The 18508-nt window shown below is 43.5% G+C and overlaps 1 protein-coding gene across 1 annotated transcript; it reads left to right on the forward strand.

The window, feature by feature from the left end:
- Positions 1-478: 478 nt before the first annotated feature.
- Positions 479-10296, forward strand: LOC311037960 (kelch-like protein 24; the record flags this gene model as incomplete). The annotated part of the gene is made up of 12 exons (XM_084047255.1): positions 479-640; positions 1154-1288; positions 1389-1580; positions 2876-3019; positions 3487-3658; positions 4713-4835; positions 5983-6111; positions 7458-7643; positions 8014-8167; positions 8256-8388; positions 8654-8715; positions 10287-10296. 12 exons carry the CDS (start codon positions 479-481, stop codon positions 10294-10296), a joined length of 1602 nt encoding a protein of 533 aa, XP_083903381.1.
- Between the last annotated feature and the right edge of the window lie 8212 nt (positions 10297-18508).

Genomic DNA, 18508 nt, shown 5'->3' on the forward strand with positions numbered 1-18508 from the left:
AAGGGCTATGGTGTCGTCCAGAGCTGTTTGACATCTCAAACTTGGATTGTGTATGTTCCTTTTTTTATGCGTGCAAAGCTATGATGGGTCTAAACACTGTGAGGTTATTGCACATGTTGTGTTGCAGGGTTAGTGTTATTCAAAGCCAGCTATACTTTTGTGTATTTGTTTTATGTGATGGCTGTACTGGCTTTCAGTAACATACAGTAACAATGCATAAATACATCCAGAAATCTAGACCCTTTGCAACCCTATGAATAATTCTATAACGTGTCTTGTTAATTTGAATACATCTTTAAACCATTTTCAGCTCGTTTAAAGCAAGGTCCATATAGTTATTTGACCTGTTAATGTGATGTTGTCACACTGTCATTTTTCTCCATGAGTATATTCTGTTCATTTTAAGGTGACATGCCAACCAATTGCTGACAGTTCATTCCCTCCCCTCCTACTGTCTTATAGGCTTCAGAAAGGAGACATGGATGTTGTCATTGTGGAGTCCACGCATGCCAACAAGGTCTTAGAGGGTCTAAACAGTCTTTGGCTGAAAAAGGAACTGTGTGATGTGACTCTGTGGTGTGGGGGACAGGAGTTCCCCTGTCATAGAGTTGTACTCGCGTCCTTTAGCAGTTACTTTGAGGTAAATACACATTGACCTGCATGTTAATGAAGTTCAATGTTTGTCACATGATGCTATTGTTGATGTAAATAAGCCAGGCCTAAACCATGAATACTCTAAACCAGGGGTCTTCAACAGGGGGTCCGGGACCCCCTAGGGCCTAGGGGGTCCCCAGAGTTACTACAGGGGGTCCGGCAAATCTTTGTGTGATATAGGAACTTATTTTTTACATGAACAACTTGAACTCTAGAATCCATATTCTGAGGGTAACATTCGCAGAAAATAGCAGATCTGCAAGCTCACAAGCTTGTAGATCTGCAAGCTTCTACAAGCGGTTTAAGTGGTTAAATGTCTGAAAATACAGTATATGAAGCCATCTATGAAATCTATGGAGAATTTTAATCTGCAACACAATTTAATACAATATGTAGAGGGGGTCCCTGCTTCATCTCTCTCTCAGCTAAGGGGTCCTTGGCCTGAAAACGTTGAAGACCCCTGCTCTAAACCAACCATTCACCTTTTCAACCCGCACAGGGAATGTTCACTTCTGGGATGCTGGAGTCCAAACAGGAAAGGATTACAATCAATGATGTGGAACCTGAGGCGCTAAGCATTTTGGTGAGCTACGCCTATACCTCAAAGGTGTCCATCTCCAATGCAAATGTGCAGGTAATGTATTATCATCATATACCTTATCCATTGTCTGCGTTTTGCCCTACATTGGTGCTTAACAACCATATTGTTTCCATGTTGTTTCTTTGGTCTCTAGGCCCTGCTAGCAGTATCAAACCTGTTCGATGTTACAGCTGTTATAGAGGCCTGCTGTCGCTACATGGAGTTTCACATGGATGAGCTGAACTGTGTAGAGATCCACTGCTTAGCCGATGCCCTCTCCTGTGCAACCTTGGAGCAGCACAGCATGGATTACATCCTGGAGCACTTCAGCGATGTCTACCAGCAGGTCAGTGAGTGAAGGATATGGATTCATTCATTTATCAAGTTGTCTATTGTTTCTCTTTTCCGCTTATAATTCTGTGGTGACTCACAGTATGAAACAAGACCACTCAAACTGATACAGTAATAAAGTTGGGGGAGCCACGTGGCTCAACCAGTTAGTTCACTGACCACATGTCCTTTTGAGTTGTGAGACTGGGGTTCAAATCAACACAGTCTGTGGCTCCCCATCCCTTTGCCTTCAGTTTACTGTTTCTCTACACTTTGTCACTTTCCCATCTGAAAAAAGCAGAAAATGCGTTAAAATAAAGAATATATATATTAAAGTTGTGCAAACATCTGTGTAGAAACATTCAATCAGTGATTGGATGCATATTTACAAGATACCGTCACTTGTCCTTTTTTGCCCATCAAGCCACCTGTCTGTCACCAGTACTGACGGCACAAAAGGTGGGAACAGGATCATAATTAGGGGTGCAACGGTCAAACAAAATGATTTAATTGATTATTCCTATATTAAGATTGCCGGTTGGACAGTTGATTGTGGACGTCACCAGTGTTGTATCAGTGATTTCGTTAGTGGTGGCACGCTATTTTAATGACGTCACGCGCACGTTGCTTAACGCCTACACTACAGGTCACACAATGGACAATTGATATGCATCTATAGGCTCATTCTTATGTTAATCCTATGTTAATTCATGCTGGTGTGACAACCGGCAGTCGGCAGCCTTTATTAACTTTGTTGTGTGAATTTAGGGTTGTTTTAAATCCATGCATGTGCACGTGCATGCTCCTGCTCAAAAAAGGGGTTGCACGGCGTGTTACCACGTCCCATGACCAATGCATCCCTGGACGTCACACACGTAACATCCGGTACTTGTTGCTGTGATCCGCATCAAACTTGGCAAAATCACTGTCCAGAGGTCTGCCATGACTATAGTCACACTGGGCCCCAAATGGGCCCCATGCAGGCCCATCCATGCTCTAATCCACACCAAGCGTTTCACAAAAACTGTTCAGGGGTCTGGCATGAGTCACACAATGGCCAAAAAAAATACATACAATAGTGGATTTATTGCTATTTTTGTGCGACACCGTCATACAATGAATTATAAATTAGGCCTCACGTGGTTAATCAGTCAATCGATGTAGTCCCCCAAGAACTATTACGATTCCCCCAAGAACGATTAACCAATCGAAGAACAAATCAATAGACTAATCACTTGGATGATAATCAATAGTTGCGGCCCTGGTCATAATCTATAGACTAATACAACCATGTATTTTCTCTGCTCCTAGGATGACTTCCTGTCTCTCTCAGTGGACAAACTTTCAGAGATTGTCTCCAGTGATCATCTCAATGTGCCCGAGGAGGAGATGGTGTTCGAGGCTGCCATGCTGTGGTTAAATAAGTGTCCTACACACAGGGAAAGCCTTGATAAGGTGAAACACTTAAAAGTTACTGGGAAATGACTGACCATTACTGGTCCATTTTGGTCACATTGGTACAATTTTCAGAGTTAAATTAAAACTGGGATTTGACTGTATTCTACAGATATTCATCTCTAGAATACTATTGTACATTGTATATCCTATGGGAGTATATGGAAGGGTTTTAGGGTGCAGCATAAAGGAACCCTCCACAGCTGTCAGTCATTTAGATCTCCATACATCTAGAGGACTTAAACAACACTGTTCTTTCACACCACAGTTATAGCCAGTTGTGAATGGAAGTACAGACTATGTTAAACTAGACAATGTATACAGTCTAAAGCTATAGTGTACAAAGTGTCATACAGTAAATTTGTTTCCTCACCTTGTCTTGGCTGATGTAGAGATTTGAAAGCAATGTTGTTCACCCAATATCCAGTTGGCCTATTGAATAATTGGTGTTGGATTTGTTCTTTAAGGTGCTAGCGCATGTCCGCCTGCCTCTTGTCAGCCCCTTATACCTCCGTGATGTGATTGAGTGTGTGGAGCTGGTGAAAGACTCTCAGGGCTGTCAGAGGCTCATCTCCGAGGCCAAGAGGCAGCATCTCCTGCCCTACAGCCAAAGAGCACAACCACGGCATGGGACCACAGGTGCATGCATTCATGTTGCAACAGATGGTGGAAACAATCTAACTATATAAATGGCGAGCAACTTCCGTGCCCTCGGTGTCCACACCCCACAGCTCTGTTATCGACTAAACACAACACCGTCACACCACATGTCGCCAACACTGTCGCCACGGCGGGCGGCCTGAATTTACGTTTCGCGTAGGGCACCTGCCATGCCTCACTACACCGTTCCCACCTCGCAACATAATTAATTCTACTCACCAAATGTCGGACACAACGGAAGTGGAAGCAGCTTCCTACCGCTTACCGTGCGTACCACCGACGCCAACACAACACGACGGCCCGCCATTGAAAATCCCCAAAACAACAAGAGCACGTTGCTCTGCTCTGCTCCACACCAGGCTAGGTTCATGACACCAAAGGATTAGCCAGTGATGTCATCATTACTGGTCAACACACCAGGCTAGGTTCATGACAGCAAAGGATTCGACAGTGATGTCATCATTATGCAACCCGGAAGTACACATCGCCGGCATTGGGATGCCAGGTTGGGATGCCACGCCAGAAACAAGCAAGAACCTGCATGATTTTTTTTTTTTTTTTTTTTTTTTTTTTTTTTTACCGTTTGCAGATTTTCATCCGACGACTTTGGCGCGGACCACCAGGGGGTCCGCGGACCCCCTGACACATAAAAAATATTATTTCTTCCCAATTTTTTTCTCAATTTTTTTACTTTTACATTACAACTTTTTTTTTTTTTTTTTTTTTTTTCCCAAATGTTCATCCCATATATACACGCGCCCACGCTGGGCCCCGTGCGCGGCTGGGGGTTTCGGGCGGCCGTAGGCCGCCCGGACCTCTAGTATATTTATAAATGCATCACAGATTTTCTAGTTGAGATTTCCAATGCAAAGCCATTCCTCCAATGAGCAAACCCAACTGGCAATGAAAATAATTGGTGGTGATTTTTCGAAAGCTTACCTTGCTATTTGGGCTGCATAATCATTATTGCGGATCATCATTTCATTATTTGATTTTACACTTAATCTTATCTTCTATTCCTCTGTATGTGCAGTGATACTGATTGTGGGGGGAAGGGATGGCGACAGCGTTGAGAGCTTTGATCCGCTGACCAATGACTGGAAGACTCTGGCACGACTGCCCATCACTGTATCTGAGCCTAGTCTGGTTGTATCAGGTGAGGTGGTGTAAAGTAACTAAGTACATTTACTCAAGTACTGTACTCAAGTACAATTTTTTGGAGCATTTCCAATTGTCAATACTTTTACTTCTACTCCACTACATCTCAGAGGCAAATATTGTACTTTTACTTCACTACAATTATTTGAAAACTTTAGTTATTACTGTAGTTACTTTGCAGATATAAATTATTACATTACAAAACATACATTAACCACTTTAGCCCTATTGTATACCTAGGCTATTGTGACACGTTGTGAGCTTGTAGATCTGCTATTTTCAAACATTTTAGTACTTTTACTTTTGGTACATTTGGATACCAATACTTTTGTACTTTTACTCAAGTACATTTTAAATTCCGGACTTTTTGCAGTATTGATACTTTTACTTTTACTTTTTCCACCACTGATCAGGTGAGGTGTTCCATCAGATCAGCTGGAGTAGAGGCCAAGACAGTTGGCACCTGTAATGGAACTTACTCTGTTTTGTCCCTGAATAGAAATGTACATGTAGTAATATTGTGGCTGGAAAGGCTATTTTATCATGGTAAAAGTTCTACTTTTTAAAGGTGTGATAGGCAACTTGGGAGTAATTAGCAGCGGCACCAGCCATTATAGATGAGTTCTCATTTCTTCAATACTGTCATGGATACAGTAGCTCTGTTTTCACAGGCTCCATACATTTGGCCAAAGCTAAACAAAGTAAGGGGAAGCCTGGCAGTGAACGCTAAACCACTATAGAAAATGATGAGCGAGCTCAGAGTGAATGGCATTTCACCACTTGAATTATTGATCGCTCACAGGGTGTTGTGGGGGAAAAAACGAAATATTACTACAATAATTAACTTTACTGCTGCCAGAGGCAAGTATACTATAGCCCACCTGGCAGCTTACATGTGTATGCTGTCCATGTTTATCTTGATAGTGAACTTACACAATAATATAGCAGTATACTATGGCAGAAATACATGTTTTATGATTTGTGGTGACATGACAGCAGTGAAGACAATTCAAATTGTTTATGCACACGGTATTATCTTTAATGGCAATGTATCTTGAGCTCTGAAAATATGTAATATATCTTATTATATAAATATTAACAATCAAGGCGTGACTTGTTTTAATTCTGCTCATCCCCCACCATAGGCTCGTATGTGTATTTGGCTGGAGGATTGATGTCTGAACATGATGTCAGCAAGGAGATGTGGCGTTATGACCCTTTCCATGACTCATGGGTGAAGATGGCTTCCATGAATGATACACGCAGTCCATTCAGTAAGACTGTCAAACTATCACACTCAATTTAACCACTTTGTGTTGTTGCATTAGTAACCCAAGGAGAGGTTGCACATTATGGCCTAGAGAGGTGTGGGATACTGATAATGTCACTATCAAAATGTCTCCTCAATCTGCCTTTTTAGTGGGATTGTTCTATCAGCAAAGTACATTTAGCCTACTTGAGACATATACTTGAGTATTTGTACTTTTGGATACTTATGACCTCAACTCCACTACTTTTTATAGGAAGAGGAAAAAGTACTGAATGAATGAATCCCTATCTCAAATATAGTGTGTGTGTGTGTGTGTGTGTGTGTGTGTGTGTGTGTGTGTGTGTGTGTGTGTGTGTGTGTGTGTGTGTGTGTGCGCCTGAAAACAACGAAAAAACATCACATGGATGCACCTGGGATGTATCATCAGTGTTGTAGCCTGGGGTCATAGGGTGTTTCGGGTCTCGCAACATACACCCTCGCCCAGGTGACCCAGCCGGGGTTGATCAAGCCCCGACTTACATCCCAGGTAGCTACCCACGGTCAGTCCTTTTAGGGCAAGACAGTGCCACTCAATCTGCTTGTCTGGAATTACTCTGCCGGGACTGGGGGAGAGGAGATACTCGGGCACATGGAGGGGCTAGGCTCTGTGGATGGCCTCCTGGCCAGGCTCCTTTTCCATCTCACCAGGTCCAGGACGTGAGCGTTGCACCAGACTCCCCCGCTCCAAACATTTCATTCTGGTGTGATGGTGTCTTGGGCCGTGGTGGTACTGCAGGCTCCACTTGCAGCTTGCTTGAATGGCCCTCACTGTGGATTTGTTGGGCTTCTTCCTCACCGAAGACACAGGCTGGGGCGCCAACCCATACTGCTCCCGGATACTACACATCCAATCATTAGACTAGGTTTATTCAATTAGAATGTATTCTTATCCTTTCAACCACCTTAATATATAAAAAAAAGCTCAGCCAAACGGTTATAGTGCATCAGCTGCAACTAGCAGCCAGCTGCTACATGACCAAAACAAGTCTACTGGTGGCATTAGATCAATGATAGTCATTGATTGATTGATTGATTGAATATTTTATTATAAATGTAACTGTGCTGTTTTTTATTAAAACAGCACAGTTACATTTAAAATACTTTGTCAGGTCCGTTCATGAAAGTCCTTGTGGTCTTGTTTCCAATGAGGGCCTTGGTATTCAATTCATAGACATATAAAGTGGCACCACAGTTCGAATATCAATACCCTTTTAATGTCAAGGACTTCCAGTTTGTTATACATTAGGCAATTGACCCCTGTTTGATATGATTTCTCTTGTCTTTTTTATTTTATTTTCTCTGGGTCCATAGACCTGGTGACGTTGGGTGGATATCTGTTTGCTGTGCAAGGCCAGGGGAGGATTGATACAGAAGTGAACAAAATGGAACGATATAACCCCATCACCAACACCTGGCAGCTCGTCAAGCATGTCGGAATGCGAAATGACAATCACCCTTCTTCAGCGGTTGTACTGGATGGACTGATCTATGCTATGGGTATGGAACAGGTGTATAATGGCTAACTAAAAATATCTAATAAGCCTTTCATATTAATCCATTTCCTGTTGACAATGAATGTTCTGTCATGTGTCCTTCTGGGGACAGATTATTGCAAGACGTTCAAGTACAACCCTGAAACATCTGTATGGACAAAAGTCGCTCCTGTGCAGTTTAAACGTTTTGAAGCAGGTGTCTGTACACTCAACGGAAAGGTCTACCTTATAGGTATTATACTATAGCTGTTGTTAATGGCTCTTAGTTCCATAATAGACTCACTTCAGCTTTGCTGTAACAGTCACTATCCTGCAGTAACAGTCACTATCCTGCAGTAACAGTCACTATCCTGTTCATTCCTGTTTATCTATAGGTGGTGAGGGTGATGGGGCCATGAACCAGGTGGAGAGCTTCGACCCCAAAACCAACCAGTGGACAATGTGTGCCCCTATGAACAAGAAACGCTACAGGCCTGGCGTGGCTGTGGTGCATGGAAAGATCTACGTACTTGGAGGGTATAATCCCAGGTAAAAGGCTACTGCTTCATGGAAGCCTAGAAAAAGTTGGCTGCTTGTTCACACCAGACATTACTCTCATGGTTCTTTCTTCTTGTAGGGATAGGGATGCCCATGGCCATACCATCGAGCAGTATGATGATGAGAGGGACACATGGGAAACTGTGGGACAGATGCCCACCAGTCGCAAATATTTGCGCTGTGTGTCTCTCCGGCTGCGGAAGAATGCACAGGTAATACATTAGCACTGTATAAAAAAAAAAAAAAAAAAGCTGTTCTCCCTTATACTGTCTCCTCCTGTACTTTCCTACAAAGACTCTAGTAATAAAATACAAAGGGAGGTTCGTTATCTGCACGTGAGAACGTTTAGACTTTTATTCATCATTTAACAGCACAATGGAATGAATTGTCTTTAGTGAGGAATTCCTCCAATTGTATGTATGTGACATAAGGAATAGTGGTTAACTTTGTTATGTATTTGCCCCTGTCCCCCAAGAGCTGCAGATGAACAGTGATGACCCCAGCAGACAGATGGGCACTGCTAAGCCCCTCCAACATCAGTGAACACACACACACACACACACACACGCACACGCACGCGCACGCGTACGTTTGATGTTTACCTGATGATAGGATTGATGTTTACGTGATGCTAGGTTTAAACTTTACAAGATGCTAGGTTTGATGTTTACATGATGCTAGGTTTGATGTTTACATTGACCTGATGCTAAGTTTGATGTTTGCCTGATATCCTAGTTTTTATCCTACTTTGTATTGTACGTATCTGACTATTTATTTTTACTGCTACCCTTAAGCTGTTGTTAATGACAGAGTTGACATGTTATGTAAATGTCATGCTTTGTAGCCTGTGGCAATAAGCACACACACACACACACACACACACACACACACAGTCTATATTTCTTTATATGTACAATAAAGTTTTGTAGTTATTCTTATGACTCTGTTCGACTATTTGCAAGACCTGCACCTCTGGTTATTCAAAGGATAATATTCAAAAGATAATTTAATCCAGAGAGCGAGTATGTCAGGTTGAGTGTGCACTTGTATTTAATCATTCATTTTAATTTTATTTCAAGATGGTGTGGTGGACAGTAATTAAGTGAACTTATCTAACTCTTGTTCTTAGTGGCTGTACTTCGTCCAGGTAGCTCATTCGGTAGAGTACTTTGGACCACAAGGTCTTTCATTCGATCCTGGGCACTGACAAATGTAATTTGTGGTGATTTTTTTGGCTCGTCTCTCATACACTCTGGGAGTATATCAATTCATCTGTGTGGTTATGAGTGGAATGACACATTTTCTAGCTTACGGGCTGAGACAACACATGAATTTCGCCACAGGATAAAATAAAGGTTGGCCTGTCTGTCTGTGGACAGCCAGCAGTGATATATGGCAGGTACAAGGTTAGACGTGGTATGTTTTGCCTAAAAGACAACATTCGTCTAACTGCAAATATAATGTGAGTTAAATCTATAACCACATGTATAATAATTTGGGTTCTTACTGGTATCTGCACAGATGTATCAAACCATTACAAAACTGCAAACGACATGTTATTACGGAAGACTACGTATACATATTCCTCCCAAATATACATTTAACATACTAGTGGTCATGCTGGAGTTGTGGTTTACTAAATTCTGCTACATACATACTTAAAATCCTGCTAAATACCTGAATTACGGTTTGATGGCTGGTTCCACTTCCAAGCAGACAGATCAATAAGCTCATATCAAGTATTTTTACCCAAATATGAAGTCTGCTCCAAGTTTTAATGTTACCCAAAAATATTTCAGTGATTCTGTGCTGTCCCCTGACCTCTTTAATTGTTATTGTGACATGCCACCCTGTGGTTGCTTTATGTTATGTCAACCCCTCTTAAATGGTACATTCCAGGTTTGCCACCCTGTGGTTACTTTGTGTTAATTATTTCCTTGAGATGGTACAGTCCAAAGCAAGTAGGTCATTCCTACATGCTCTTTTGAGAAGCATGCATGCAGCAGTGTGTTCTCCACAGCTCTCCAACTTTTGTGTGTCTTGGAGTAGATATGTCTGTAAGTTAATTTCCAATATTATGTGTAATGTGTAATGTGTATGTGTATTTCAGTTGCAAATGATAACAGCATATTTGTAATTTGAATGCTTTTCTGAAACCATGTGTTTGTTTATTTCTATGTTTTACAGTCTTACAAAAAATCAATGTGAACCCAATGCAAATCTACAGTAAAGACTCTTCTAAAGAAATTGCCTTGGGAGTTTGTACGCTATCTGTCTAGCCTTTGCACAGACACGCAAGTGTGAGGACAGAATAGTAAGAAGACATCCACTCAACGATCAAACAAATGGGAGCTGTCTACAGATTGACACTCTGCATGCTCAATTAACCAGAAGATACCAAGCTGCTATCAATCAAGTAGCCAGTATGGATCAGACTGCAGAGAATATGGAGAAGACCTTTGTGACCAGGTCACAAGCTTCTGGCTCAAAAGATTCAAAGCAGTCCAGCAAGGCCTCACTGCACTCCTGCAAGGCCTCAGTGCACTCCAGCAAGGCCTCAGTGCACTCCAGCAATGCCTCAGTGCACTCCAGCAAGGCCTCAATGCACTCCAGCAAGGCTTCAGTACATTCCAGCAAGGCCTCGGTGCACTCCAGCAAGACTTCAGGGCGCTCCATCAGATCAGCAGCCAGTGCTGCAGCCACCAAAGCCAGAGCAAAGGCAGAGGCAGCACGGGTAGAGGTTTCCTACGCAGAACGAGAGGCAAACATGATGAGAGAGAAAGCAGATCTTGAAGCTGAGGCAACTCGTAGGAGAGCAGAGGTGGAAGCTGAAAATGCACGACGCATAGCAGAGGTAGAAGCCAACCTACATGTCTTGCATATACAGAGAGCAGCAGTTGCAGCTTCAGCAGAGGCAGAGGTCTACGAGGCTGCAGTTGAACCGGAACGCGAGCCCAATAGAGACTTAACGGAATTGGCCACCCATGATCCCTTGCAAAGAACCAGTGAGTATGTACAGAACCACGTAGTGGCCCAAGACATGACACAATATGATCAAAATCAGTCTATAGCACTTGATGCTCAGCAAGCAGCACCAGACTCTATGCCCCTACGTTCCACCCCAGTTTCACAGTATGCCCCTCGCTCTCATAACACAAACATTCTCCCCTCTCATGTCAACACAAACAATGCCCCTAAGCCAAGAGTGCACATAAAAGAGGAAGGAGCATATTCAGTGCCTGAAAGTGCTCAAAAGCACAGAGCACAAAATTACTCTTTCAGAGACTCTTATTTCAATCCTCCAGGGACAGATGACCCAACAAAACACATGATACGTAGAGAGGTCGTTAGTTCTGGGTTACTGACATTTGATGATTGTCCTGAGAATTACTGGGCGTGGAAGTTCTCCTTCCAAAGTGTTATGAGAGACCTCAATTTAACAGACAAAGAGGAGCTAGATCTGCTCACAAAATGGCTCGGCCCAGAGTCCTCTCAGCTGGCCAAAAGACTTAGGTCAGTGCATATTAACAATCCAAGCGCTGGGGTCAATATGATTTGGAAGAGATTAGAGGAAAGTCATGGGAGCTCAGAAGTGATAGAGAATGCCCTGCTGAAAAAACTAGATGACTTCCCTAGACTCTCAGACAGGGACAACATAAAGTTAAGAGAACTTGGCGACATCCTATTGGAACTTGACGCAGCTATGTCAGGTGGTTACTTGACAGGATTATCATATCTTAACACACCCCGTGGAATAAATCCAATCATGGACAAGCTTTCATTTCGGTTGCAAGATAGATGGATCTCCTGTGGCTCTAAGTATAAGGAGGACCACAGAGTCTCCTATCCACCATTTAGCTTCTTTACCAAATTCATTGTCGAGCATTACCAAGCAAGGATTAGGAATGATCCTAGCTTTGTGTTCTCTACAAGTAGTCACCAGAGCCCTACAAAAACAGACAAGCCAGGATTAAGGAATGTATCCAAAACATCTGTGTCAGCTAAAAAGACTGAAGTTTCAGCTACAACAGCAGACTCTCAGACCAAAGGCCCTGAAAAGAAAACTGAGGAACCAGACACTCAGTGTCCAATCCACAACAAGCCACATCCACTGTCCAAGTGCCGGGACTTCAGACGGAAGCACATAGACGAGCATAAGGCTTATCTGAAAGAAAAGCGGATTTGCTTTAAATGTTGTGGTTCCACTAAGCACATTGCAAAAGACTGTAATGTCAATCTCAAATGCAAAGAATGCAACAGTGATAGACACACCTCAGCGCTGCATCCTGGTCCAGCTCCCTGGATAGCAGAGGCACCTACAACTGTGAGAGATCAAGGCGGGGAGTCAGAGGAGACTGCCTCGTCTGCTGTGGTCACATCAAAGTGCACAGAGATATGTGGAGTAGCATCAAAACCCAGATCATGCTCCAAAATCTGTTTAGTGTCTGTTTTTCCCTCCGGTCACCCTGACAAAACAAGGAAAATGTATGCTGTGTTGGATGACCAAAGTAATCGGTCATTAGTGAAATCTGAATTCTTTGATCTTTTTGGCATTAGCGGTGACTCAGCCCCTTACACTCTGAGAACATGCTCAGGCATTATGGAGACAACAGGGAGGAGAGTATCCAATTTCACTGTCCAGTCCATTGATGGGAAAACACGGGTAAAACTTCCCACTCTAATTGAATGCGACATGATGCCGGAAGACAGATCAGAAATTCCAACACCTGACATTGCCCAATATTTCCCCCATCTGAAAAGGGTAGCAAACCAGATCCCAGCACTAGACCCAAAAGCCCAAATCATCCTTCTCTTAGGTAGAGATATTTTAAGTGTACACAAGGTACGTGAGCAGTTTAATGGGCCCCACAACACGCCTTATGCACAACGGCTAGATTTGGGTTGGGTTATAGTGGGAGAAGTATGCTTGGGAGGAGCTCACAAGCCATCAGATGTGAGCATCTTCAAAACAAATGTGCTACACAACGGACGCACATCTCTGCTCAGTCCTTGCAGGAACAGGATTCAAGTGAAGGAGAGAGTCACTCCTGACACACAACAGCCGCACAAAACGCCTCAGTGCTGTCTAGAGACTGTAACCCCTAGCACAGACAGCTTGGGAGATGGTGTGTTTGTTAGGACTCCAGATGACGACAAACCCGCTCTGTCCGTGGAGGATAGCATGTTCCTGGACATAATGGACAGAGAAGTGTACATGGATGATGCGAACCACTGGGTGGCACCGTTGCCATTTCGCTCACCTCGTCGTCAGTTGCCAAACAACAGAAAGCAGGCGTTAAAACGTCTCTGCACTCTGCAACGTTCACTAGAAAGAAAACCTGACATGAGAGAACATTTTGTCAGTTTCATGCAAAATATGTTTGAGAATGACCAAGCAGAACCAGCTCCACCATTGAAACCAGGTGAAGAGTGCTGGTATCTGCCCATTTTTGGTGTCTATCACCCACAGAAACCAGGGCAGATTAGAGTAGTATTTGACTCAAGCGCTCAGTATGAAGGCATCTCCCTGAATGACACACTCCTCAGTGGACCCGATTTAAACAATACACTCCTAGGTGTCCTTATGCGTTTCCGCAAAGAGCAGGTTGCAGTCACTGCTGATGTGCAGCAAATGTTTTATTGCTTCGTAGTAAGGGAAGACCACCGCAACTATTTAAGATTCCTGTGGTACAAAGATAATGACATCACCAAGGAAATAGTGGAGTACAGAATGAAAGTGCATGTGTTTGGTAACAGTCCCTCCCCAGCTGTAGCCACCTACGGACTTAGACGTGCAGCTGAGCAGGGTGAAGCTGAACATGGAGCAGACGCAAAACAGTATGTCACAAGAAACTTTTACGTGGATGATGGACTTGCCTCTGTGCCTACAGAAGCTGAAGCAATCAGCCTCTTGCAGAGAACTAAAGAGATGTTAGCAGCCAGCAATCTCAAGCTACACAAGTTCGCATCCAACAGTAGCTCAGTCATGGAAGCATTCCCCAAAGATGACAGAGCGAAAGATCTAAAGGACCTGGAGATAGGCGTGGACCCTCTGCCCCTTCAGCGCAGTCTTGGGGTGAGTTGGAACTTACAAACCGATAGTTTCACGTTTAAAGTGTCCCGAGATGTAAAGCCATTTACACGCAGAGGCATCTTATCCACAGTAAATAGTATTTACGACCCCCTAGGATTTGTATCCCCCATAACTGTGCAGGGTAAGGCCTTAGTCAGAGATCTGTCCTCAGAACAGTTAGACTGGGATACTCCGCTCCCAGTAGATAGAGAAGCTCAGTGGAAGGCTTGGACCGACCAGCTGATTGATCTTGAGCAACTCAATATCCCCAGACCCTATGTGCCAGTGTCACTCTCATCTACTCAGCACAGAGAGGTATGCATATGTTCTGATGCCTCTACTACAGCAATATCAGCTGTGGCCTATCTTAGGGTTATAGACCGTGATGGCCAGTGTCATGTAGGCTTCATCATGGGCAAATCAAAACTAGCTCCACGCCCTGCCCACACAGTGCCACGCTTAGAGCTGTGTGCAGCAGTCTTAGCAGTCGAGCTGGCAGAGATGATTACTGAGGAGATGGACATTGATCTTCATGCAGTTAGGTACTACATTGACAGCAAAATTGTGCTTCTCGTAGATTCTATGTATATGTTTCAAATAGAGTGACACGAATTCGAAAATCTACTCACCCTAACCAGTGGCATTACATAGCTACAAGTCAAAACCCAGCAGACCACGGTACTAGACCAGTCCCAGCAGCTCTTCTACAGCAGACTAACTGGTTCTCAGGCCCGGCATTCCTGTACCAGGCTGATGCAGAGGAAAACATAGAGACAGAATCCTTCAACCTCATTGGCCCAGATTGTGATGACGAGATCAGGCCTGAAGTGACAGCCCTTGGTACTAAGGTCACTGAACAGCAGCTGGGGTCACACAGATTTAACACAGAGTTCTCCACCTGGAAGTCACTAGTGAGAGGTATGGCTACTCTCACCCACATTGCCAAATCATTCTCCAGCAACACACACACAGACTCTTGTAAAGGCTGGCATCACAGTAAGAAGCTGTGCAGTTCCTCAGAATTCTCTCAAGCTGAGAGTTTCATAATCAGGTGTGTGCAGCAAGAATCCTTTAAAGATGAACTCATATCTATGTCAAAGAGAACAGAAATCTCAAAACAAAGCCCTATCAAGAATCTGAACCCTATTATTGATGAAAAAGGCCTGATTAGAGTAGGTGGCCGCTTGTCAAATGCGGACCTGACAAAAGAAGAGTCACATCCCCTGATCATCCCAGCCAATCATCACATAGCCACTCTCTTAGTTAGACACTATCATGAGAAGGTGGCTCATCAAGGGCGTCACTTTACTGAGGGCGCTTTACGCACAGCTGGCCTATGGATTGTAGGGTGCAAAAGGCTTCTTTGCAGCATCCTGCACAGATGTGTCACTTGTAGAAAGCTGAGAGGGAGGTTAGCGGAACAAAAAATGTCAGACCTCCCTGCAGACAGACTAACAGTGAGTCCCCCATTCACTAATGTAGGCCTAGATGTCTTTGGGCCATGGAACATCATTTCACGTCGGACAAGAGCAAACAGTGCAGAGAGCAAAAGGTGGGCTGTGATATTTACCTGCTTGAGCACTAGAGTAGTTCATCTAGAGGTCCTTGAATCCATGTCAACCTCAAGCTTTATTAACGCACTAAGGAGGTTCCTGTCCATCCGTGGGCCTGTCAGGCTGCTCCGGTCTGACAGAGGAACAAATTTCATAGGAGCCTGCAGAGAACTGAAAATCAACTCGGATGATCCAGAAATACAGAACTATTTGCTGGACCAGGGCTGTAAATGGATTTTCAATGCACCTCATTCATCCCACATGGGAGGAGCGTGGGAGAGACTAATTGGAGTAGCGAGACGCATTCTTGATGCAATGCTGCTCAAAAACGGAAACACTCGCTTATCACATGAGGTTCTTACCACACTAATGGCTGAAGTCATGGGCATCATGAATGCCAGGCCATTGGTTTCTGTTTCAACTGATCCTGACATGCCAGAAATTCTCACACCAGCGATGCTCCTGACTCAGAAAGCTATCCCAACATCAGCACCGCCTGGGGACTTTGACCTGAAGGACCTTTACAAATGTCAGTGGAGGCAGGTTCAGAGTCTCGCAGACACTTTTTGGGAGCGCTGGAAGCAGGAGTATCTGTCAACACTCCAAACACGCAGAAAATGGAAGGATGACAAACCCAACATTCAGGAAGGAGATGTTGTTCTTCTCAAAGGCTGTCAGGTGAAGCGCAACGAGTGGCCAGTTGGGCTTATCGTCAAGGCTATCCCCAGCAATGACAAAAGAATTTGCAAGGTTGAAGTAAAAATAGTTAAACAAGGGACTGCCAAAGTATACCTTAGGCCTGTGTCGGAAGTGATTGTTCTCTTTTCAGGTGAAAAGTAATATTCTATGCTTTATTATAGACAGAGTATTAGTGGTATACAAGTTATACCAGGCAGGGAGTGTGCTGTCCCCTGACCTCTTTAATTGTTATTGTGACATGCCACCCTGTGGTTGCTTTATGTTATGTCAACCCCTCTTAAATGGTACATTCCAGGTTTGCCACCCTGTGGTTACTTTGTGTTAATTATTTCCTTGACATGGTACAGTCCAAAGCAAGTAGGTCATTCCTACATGGTCTTTTGAGAAGCATGCATGCAGCAGTGTGTTCTCCACAGCTCTCCAACTTTTGTGTGTCTTGGAGTAGATATGTCTGTAAGTTAATTTCCAATATTATGTGTAATGTGTATGTGTATTTCAGTTGCAAATGATAACAGTATATTTGTAATTTGAATGCTTTTCTGAAACCATGTGTTTGTTTATTTCTATGTTTTACAGTCTTACAAAAAATCAATGTGAACCCAATGCAAATAATCTACAGTAAAGACTCTTCTAAAGAAATTGCCTTGGGAGTTTGTACGCTATCTGTCTAGCCTTTGCACAGACACGCAAGTGTGAGGACAGAATAGATTCAAAAGCATTCTAAATTGATGCATCTTTAGATTCAGATTTGATCAAACACCATCCCAACTACTCACAAAACTGGTAGTGCTTAGCAACAGGACAGCTGGCTGTGGGTATGGTGGCCTTGTACTCGTGTCCATTCTGTACATTTTTGCCTTTGTCTGCTTGAAAGAAGAAAAAAAGTTAATATGAAACATTGGATGGTCTTTGGGCGAGGCACAGTGCTGAGTGCGCGGCCACAGTTTTTTGCAGCCAGCGGATTCTAGAAAAACGCTGTGACGCACCTGTCACTCACATTCAAGACAGTCCCCGTAGCCCGCACTGCCACTAGACACTAGCCACTAGACAAAAGAATGCCTTTGCACTTTCACACTTGGGGTTCGTACATCTACATACACATTCAGATTTAAAATATAAAGTACTTACCCCATGGCCACGGATGTTACAATCATGTACGGGCCCTCATAAGTATCCGTATCTTCCGTATTGTTCAATAAAAAGCATTTTAATCCAATCAGTGGTCATTTTCTCCGTATGCTTTCAACTGCGCGATCCTAGCGGTTAAGAGGTTTATTGCACTGTTGGTACATTATAACTCTATGGGAAAATGGCCACCAATCGGATTAAAATGCTTTTTATTGAACAATACGGAAGATACGGGTACTTCTGAGGACCCGTACATGATTGTAAAATCCGTGGCCATGGGGTAAGCACTTTATATTTTAAATCTGAATGTGTATGTAGATGTACGAACCCCAAGTGCACAAATTATAAAGTACTGGGTGAGATGCAACAGCTACAACCAGTTGGTCCACTGAGAGCACCATGTTGCTTCCTGAGTCTTGGGACAGTCCGCCTTCGACTCACCCGATTGGACAGAGGGGGAAAATCGGCTCCTGCCTCCAGCAGTTTTATGCTTCTTCGTGTAGAGCGGATAAACGCAAGGTCTGCGCGATAAGCGGAAAAATCTGCTCTTGCGTGAATCCACGCATTTGCATTGACAAAGCATTGGCAGATTCTGCCCCAGAGGTAAAATAAAAGTGCGGTGGGAGCGCGCCCTAACAGAGTATTTCTACATTGCAGTATTGATACTTTTATTTAAGTAACACATGTGATTACTTTTTCCACCCCTGCAAATATGGTTTTAATTTCACCTTGAGGGGCTGTCAGTCTGAACCAACATAATGAAGAGGTAGAGAGAAAGAATATGAGCTTCCTTCCTTTAAAGTAAATATTTTATTGTGAGCTTGTAGATCTGCTATATTGGGTGTGACCACTAGTAGTCACCACTAGGTGTCATAAAAT

This window comes from Gymnoscopelus microlampas, assembly GCF_963454915.1.
Source record: "Gymnoscopelus microlampas genome assembly, chromosome: 21".
Lineage (NCBI taxonomy): Eukaryota > Metazoa > Chordata > Actinopteri > Myctophiformes > Myctophidae > Gymnoscopelus > Gymnoscopelus microlampas.